This window comes from Limulus polyphemus, unplaced genomic scaffold (assembly GCF_000517525.1).
Source record: "Limulus polyphemus unplaced genomic scaffold, Limulus_polyphemus-2.1.2 Scaffold408, whole genome shotgun sequence".
In the NCBI taxonomy this organism is placed as follows: Eukaryota; Metazoa; Arthropoda; class Merostomata; order Xiphosura; family Limulidae; genus Limulus; species Limulus polyphemus.
In genome coordinates this window covers 223796-232224 of record NW_013666018.1, presented here as the reverse complement: position 1 = coordinate 232224, position 8429 = coordinate 223796, and the positions used below count along the sequence as shown (strand labels likewise).

At 33.6% G+C, this 8429-nt stretch overlaps 1 protein-coding gene across 1 annotated transcript in view; it reads right to left on the bottom strand.

Annotated features, from left to right (window-relative positions):
- LOC106458039 (transmembrane and TPR repeat-containing protein CG4050-like) overlaps window positions 1-8429 on the bottom strand; it is a 206496-nt gene that overhangs the window by 66883 nt on the left and 131184 nt on the right. The window contains exon 2 of the mRNA XM_013917492.2: window positions 6119-6316. Coding sequence (XP_013772946.1) covers window positions 6119-6316 — 198 coding nt within the window. The remainder of the gene's footprint in view (window positions 1-6118; window positions 6317-8429) is intronic.

Here is an 8429-nt window from a genome sequence, read left to right as displayed (position 1 = left end):
ATATATATATATATATATATATTAAATAACATCTCCACCTGGTGGAAAAAATATCTATTTTGTAAGTTGTGCATAATATATTTTATTAAACTAAAATATTTACATGGTAAAATAATAAAACATTTCCTATCAATGTTGTTTGTTTATAAGGTGCGATAACATTTTCAATAATCCATTTTTTCACACTGTTATTATTCGCATCCTCTAACGACGATCTTGTAAAGGAAAACAATGCTTGACAATTCATGTTCGAGCTTTTAGTGTTAACTAGCTGACGGTAACTGTTAAGGAAGCAAAATTGTATAAAGAACAATGTTAGATACGATTCCCCTTCCTTTTTTTCTTCTGTTATCAAATCCCTAATGACCTCATTAGATGCTAATTGCATATTCTGCATTGACTCATTTAACTGATTAACTACATGTATCTTTAAATTCAAAGCCAAAAGTCTATAAAAAAAAGTGTTTTCGTCTCCCTTCTCGGGCAAAATCTTAAAACAAAGTAGCTCATGTACAGCATCGCATAGTTTCCAGTTACTATACAAAAACATTACGGTAATCAACCCAGTCAACTGTGGGTGATGGATTTTATAACACACACATAATAGATCATTTTTATAGTAGAATGCTTCATAATATTCCAATAATAACTGTCAATTGGCAATCTCAGAAAATCACATAGAAAATGTTTAAAAAATAATATTTCACTTTTAAAGTAAAATTCCAAAATATCCATGGGGTTTTGAGTCCATTTTCCTTCACCATATAATAATCTAAATTAATTTAGGTGTGTGAATAATGTTATGTCATTGCGTCGAATTTAATGATTGTATATATTAAAGATTTCTTTTCTTTTTCACTATGGTGAAATTGAAAAGACAATCTGTGAAAAAGAAATTAATTTTTTAACATATATACAAAATTTCAAAATATTTGTTACCAGCTATAAAATACTGTTTTCAAGCTGCCCGATGAGACAAGTGTGTAGACAGTTGGATAGATCAATCTCTGGTAATGCGGATACATCCTCATTCGCCTATCACGGTGGCTGAGCGGGTTCATAACAATAAAAACCAGATTTGATACCCGCGGAGGCTAAAACACAGACAGTCCATTGTGTAGCTTTGCGCTTAACAACAAAAACAAACATTCTAAACATGCACATCTTGTTTACTTTAGTGAATTCCGTGTATACAGATGTAAGATTCATGGGACTCTACAGCGCAGTCGAACATAAGTTGTTAATGATTATTAAGTAAACTATAACGTACGTATTTTGGCCTGTCGCAGGCATTTTAAAACACATCCTTGTATTTGTGACCCATTACTGGCCTTTTTAAACATACATACAGATAATTCATTGCTAAGCGTTCACATCGACTCTTGAGAACCAAGATTGTTCAACTTGTTTGTTTGTTTCAGAATTTCGCACAAAGTTACACGAGGGCTACCTGAGCTAGCTGTCCCTAATTTAGCGGTGAAAGACCAGAGGGAAGGCAGCTAGTCATCGCCTCTCACCACCAACTCTTGGGCTACTCTTTTACCAATGAATAGTGAGATTGACCGTCACATTCTTACCACCCTCTCACGGCTGAAAGGGCAAGTATGTTTGGTGGGACGAGTATTCGAACCAGCAAACAGCAGTTTGCGAGTCGAGCATCCTAACCACCTGGCCATTGGTCTTTAATGTAACCCAAAAAACAAACATATAGGAGAGGGGAGAGATAAGAGTAACACATACATATAAAAAAAAGAGTGTTTTCGAACGATCTAGAAAACCAGAATGCTGAGCAGTTTTTCAAGCTAGTACTTGGCCTCCCATTGGCACAGCGGTATGTCTGCGGATTTAGAACCCTAGAAACCTGGTTTTGATCCCTGTGTTGGGCAGAGTACAGATAGTCCATTGTGTAGCTCTGTGCTTATCTACAAACAAACAAAGCTAGTACATGAAATTATGTTGAAATAAAAGTAGATATTCATATTTCATGTTCTCCAAGAGAAGCACTGAAGTTCAACATATATAATGTTTCTAGCACAGAAGATATTGCTGTAAACGCTCAGTTAGAGTAATCAGATGAACAGAACGTCACTCGTCTACATACGTCATCAAAGCAGTCCTGATGTGATGAACATAGATATAAGTTTTTAATTTAAATTATTCTTGAATATTTATAAACAGATATAGATAAAAATGCATAAATGGACAGTTGTAACAAATATTGTCCAAATGGTGGTAAGTTATTGTTTCGTTATATAAGTATTTTTTAATGATTCAATACAAAAAAAAATCAATTGTTGTTACTTCTGTTATTTGTGAATTATAGACCACTGGCTCACTATACGACGCAATAGCTAGTTGGATTATATTATATTGGTTGAATTGAAACTTTTAAGGTTGCTTGGACGAAGTCTCACGATATTTGTAAAGCGAGTTTATTAAACGATGTACAAACAGAGATAGCATTTCGAAGCAGGAAGCCTTCAATCTACTTAGTGAAAGGGAAAAAAACTAGCTCATACGAGCATATAAGACAGCAACGGGAATCAAAACAACATCCTAAATGAAGAGCAACGCTCGCATCCTCAAGGTGAAACAGAAGAAAAAACGAAAGAGAATCATCTGCCCCAAAATTTCACTGTGACGAAGCTGGAAATATCTCCAGATACCATTATTAAGATGATAGGAACGTATTTGAAGTTGGCAAAGAATCACAAACTTCTACTCACACTTGAAATGTCAGACCGTTTTCACAAGAAGGATAACCAAAAAAAAAAATTGGAATCATAGAAGTCCCACATATCTATTAAGACTCTCAATGCAATTGCAATGGACTTTTGTGCCTTTGAATTGCTTAAAAGTGGTCTTGAAATCGAACGGGCACAAGGAGGGTCCGTGGAAAATTTGTTAAGATTGTGGTCAAAGAATGACCTCACAGTCCTTGCAGAAGTTTTTACAAAAAATGTTTGTGTCGGACATAATCATGATCATTAGAATGAGCATGATCGGTGGTGGTGAAACTGATTCCACAGTCAGCACGTGATCTGGTACATTGTTTTTATGAAATACGTGTAAACGTCATTATAAGATTAAACACCAGTTTATTTGTAAACTGTAATAAATGTATAAATTTTCGCTTGAGGTGCAAAAGACATTTCAATAAGGACTGGACATACCTTTTTCACAAAAACGCGCTCCGACTTTAGGAACATTAATACGCTATAAGAATAAACAGGCAAATCCCACTGTTTCGTCAGACAAAATTTGCCCAAAGAGTTCGCGGTGGGTGCTTTTATCTAGCTACCTTTCTTATAGTCTATATCCGAAAACAAAACAACAAATCCCGATCGTCTGTCTACCCATTCAAATTTGTCCTTGTATAGTTTAGTCTGAAAATTTTAAAATACAAACAAACGATTGAGCTAGTAGTCTCGACAAAGGCTACTACCTAATTAATATCGTTCAATGTCGTTCAATGTCAAGTTTCTGCAAAACCACATAAATCAATATATAAAAAAGTTTGTTCGTTAAAAATAACATTCCCCCACCCCCCAACGTTTTACCATTGATGATTGTTATGCCATTCCCTTGTTATTATTACTTTGAAATAATTACCAACTTCGAGGCAAATATTAATGAACTCGTATTGTTTTTAGTTCTTGTTGTAACAGCTTGTTTAACAAGCATCGCAACTCTTGCCTTTAGCGTCTCTAAACACATCGAAAAACGAATATTGACATTATGTATTTTAGTTACGGTAAAAAACATTACCTTAACTACCATATTGGCTAAAGAAAACACAAATAGGTTCACTTAGTATAGTTGGCAGATACCTAAATAATTTAAATTACAGATAAACACCCACCCATACTAACTTTCAATTAGTGTATATAGGCTTCACCTCTTCACTAAGGATACTTGACAGACACTTAAGTAATTTAAATTACAGATAAAAACCCACCCATACTAACTTCCAATTAATGTAGACAGGTTCTAATTCTTCAGTAAGAATACTTGGCAGACACCTATATAACTTAAATTACAGTTATAACTCACCCACACTAACTTTCAATTAATGTAGATAGGTTCCACCTCTTCACGAAGAATACTTGGAAGACACCTATAAAACTTAAATTACAGTTATAACCCACCCACACTAAATTTCAATTAGTGTAGACAGGTTCTAATTCTTCAGTACGAATACTTGGAAGACACCTATATAACTGAAATTACAGTTATAACTCACCCACACTAACTTTCAATTAATGTAGATAGGTTCCTCCTTTTCACGAAGAATACTTGGCAGACACCTAAATAATTTAAATTACAGTTAAACCCTACCTATAGTAACTTTGAATTAGTGTAGACAGGTTCTAACTTTTCACTAAGGATGCTTAAGCAAATATCTAAAAAAATTAAAAATTCACCTACTCTAACTTTGAATTAGTAGTGAAGTTACACCAGAGTTTTCCAAACTATAACACAAAGTGATATAGTATTTAATATATTCTGCATTAACAGGTTCTTTTGCGACACACGAACTAAACGATCAAATCTTAAGTTTGAACTGCCGGCCTAGTGAAAGGCGACCAATCAGCAACAATCGCAGATTATTTGACTACTTTTAACTAAATAGCAGAACTGACTGTTACTTTTATATTGCGCCCACAACTGAAAGTGTAGAGCGTGTTCAGCAGATCCGAACCTCGGACTTTCCGATTTACAGCCTGACGTGCTAACCACTATTATAAAAAAAAGGGGGTTATAATAATCCATAACTATCAAATTCTAACACCAAAGTCCCGCGTGTTACTTTTGTATGACATACTCTAACCCATATGAATCACATTTTTAATAATTACTACATAATCGTATAAAATTAAAAGGATGTTATCATATGGTTTAATTTTAGTCTTGTGTACATGATATAGCTCTGATCAATAAACTTGATTTCAAACAAATTTCAAAGCCTTAATTCTAGGCACAATTTGAAAAACAATAAAACGTTATATAACTCTTAAAATAGATGATTTTTGAGAATATCCAAACACATTATTATGTCAACATATTATTATAATATCACTTTGTCGATGTTATTAATATCTTTATTGGAATAAGCCGGAAACTTTTAAAAGTGATTATTACCGAATTAGACATTATGAAAAAAACATCAAAAAACAAGCAAGCAAATCAGTGTTGCATTACCTCTTGTCACTCCTTATTTCATGAAAGGTGGATTTTTAGAAAGCGCTCGTGTTATAGGGTTTCGTATCTTCGTGTTAAATCGGTTTCTTGAACCTACGTATTTTCCCAGTCTCGTGAAAGTTTGACATGGGTGGGTTTCAGCTGTAATTTAAATTATTTTAGGTGTCTACCAAGTATCCTTAGTGAAGAGGCAGAACCTATCCACACTAATTTATACTTACTAGTAGAAACGACGCCCTAAGGGCGGCTGTTTGTGCTAGTAATTACTAATCGTAGTATTCATACCTCATTGAAAAAAATTTAGAAAAAGTGAACATTTTCTTAAAAAAAGATTTTTTTCTAGAAAGTACTGCACGGGAAAATTGTTCGGATTGTGCTGTTTAGTCATACGCAACTCATTGCATCAAAATAATTCAATATACATGGCCTAAAATGTTCATAAATTTTACAGATATAAACTGTAATGTTTTATATATTAAAAGTGGTACCGTTTATTGCAAAAAAATAATAGTTATTTTAAGAACTCCAGTTTCTCGGCACTACAATTTAAAAGTTACACCAATAAAGTTATAATCAAACCCTCACGTACAGTCCTAGTGAAAATTGTGTTCTTGTTGTGAGGAAATTATTTTTATTTAAAACTGTTGCACATACCACAGTTATTATTCTAACTGTCTGAATCTTGAATACCCAAAGTGTGAATTTTTTTATCGATTTGTGTTTGTGGTGCTATTCAATAGATGGCGCAGGAGTTTTGGTTACATACATAGATACTGATATACAAGCTACGTCCATTATAGTAATATTGTGGATGGGTTTTGTACTATAATTCGAATTGTTTTAAGTGTCTACCAGGTATACTTAGTGAAGAGGCAGAACCATTATTCTATATTTTTTGGATAATAAAAATGCAAACCTTATGAATTGGAGTTCCCCAAAAGTCATTCCAGAACAGATTGGTGATCGGCGTCTGAGGCCTCAAATCCCGGTTGTCTCTTATCGCTGACATATCGTCAAATACAAACCCACACTGCAGTGAGTTCAAGTAGCACACGCACGCCGCTAGGCTGACCAAAATGTAATGTTCTGTCTTCACTTTGCTATCCATGTCCTCCTGAAATATAAAGAGTGAATGATGTTTGGTTAGTTTTTGGAAAGCAGCTTTGGCACATGCACTCAATAAACTATGACGAACTTTAAAAAAAATGATTATTATTTGATTGTAAACAATGAGGAAAACGAATCCCTCGCCAGGATTCATGCTAAATGGCCAGACTAATCCCTCTCCAGGACACATGTATAGCCGTTTCTAATATTCAGCTACTGACCAGAGGGAAGGTAACCAGTTGGTACCACCCGTTGTCACAAGGACTTTACCCGACTCCTTGAATCGGATAAGAACTGTCTGTCACTTTTATAACGAGCCCACAGCTGAAAATGCGGAGTGTGTTTGACAAACGAACTTCTCGAGCTCTGGGCCCATCAAGTAGCAGCTCATTATATCAACCAATAGACCACGAACGGATAATTTAAACGAAGAAAAAGATTAACATAGTCCAAGATCTATCCGTTGTAAAAGCATAATTTCCGTTGTCTTGCATTCAATTTTTATCCTCCACCTCAAAAAGGAAAGAAAGAAAGGCAAAATTTATATTCTTACTATTCTTTCACCACCATTACCATTATTATTATTATTTGTTTCTTGTTTACATTTGTTGATGAGGAAATGATGATAGTTTTATTTTCGACTGGATGGCTTATCGACGCTTGGCACATTAATACGTTCTCAGATGACATCCATTTGTTTTCTATCAAGCGTAATAAATTAGCTCTAAATGGAGCTAAAGAAGGGACTTATAGATAAAAAGTTCCTCTTAGATACTCATGTACCATGCAAGGTCGATATTATAAGTGGATAATTGGTTGCCAGCAGCGAAAAGCACATATAACGGATAAAGCCCCTTAATTTCATGCTTGATCGACCTGAAATAATCGAAGCTTTGTATACAAATCATGCTGTTATTGGATAACTCTTCTTAATAATATATTATTTAATCCCATTTCACTGTTGTTACTACCATCTTAATCTCCTTTCATTTTCGGCTAAAATATCCACTCTTGTTATGATTCAATGACGAATTATCACCAGATGGCTCTAGCTAAAATCTAAGATCCACACATAATATGATTTGTACAAAGGCGTATTTATGAACATCAAAATTATGTATTTGACATCACAGTTCAATGATCAAAAATAAGAGATAGCCATATGGCTTTGCTCTAAAAGAAAGAAAGAAACAAACCTATTGGTCAGATTCACATGAAGTTCGCACCATAACAATATTTGTATTTTCTTAGATATTGTAAAAACGCAGAAAATCTGGTATATGTTAAGTGTTGCACATGCGCAGTCCACTGGTGCCTTTTTTTTCTTGCCTAGATTTGTATTCATTCCAAATACGTACACGTATATATATATATATGTTTATGCGATAGATATTCATGTTTTTAAAACTTCGTGAACATAAAACTTTGGAGACGGTTTGACTGGGTAATGAAAAAAACTTTATTGTAAATCTACGACGTTTCGACAATATTATATTATCCTCAGGTACAAGTAGTTTACAGAGACACATGAGAACTTTTATTTCTAAACAGTGAGTTCCTCGTCATCAAATTCGTGAATTCAAGCTCAACTAGTCCTGAAATAGAAGAAGGTACAACCTTCAAAGATGTATTTCTGTTTCTTTTTGGTTATGGAACCCTGAAAATGACACTGATATATGCTAGTAAACATTTTAATGAATGTATCTTGAGAAAATTTGAACTTCTAAACGAACTATATTTTCACGTATTTCCTTTTTTGGGGAATTTAATGTAAGACATAAAAGATTATTTTTCAAAAAACGTTTTATAATTTTTTGGTGCCACTTTAAATAGATATTAGTAAGAAGCCAGAAGTAATTGGTTGTGTAAAGTTAGTAAAGATTGTGAAACCGTGAAAACAGTTACTAAGACTTACAGAAAATAAAAGTAAGTTAAAGTATGAAATTATAGGATAAATAAATTCTATTTATATTTATAATAATAATAAGAAAAAGTATTATTATAATAATATTTTAATTTAAAAAAAGAAATTACACTGACTAATTTTATGTTTGTTTGTTTTTTTAATTATGCACAAAGCTACACAAGGGTTATCTGTGCTCTGCCCACCACGGGTATCG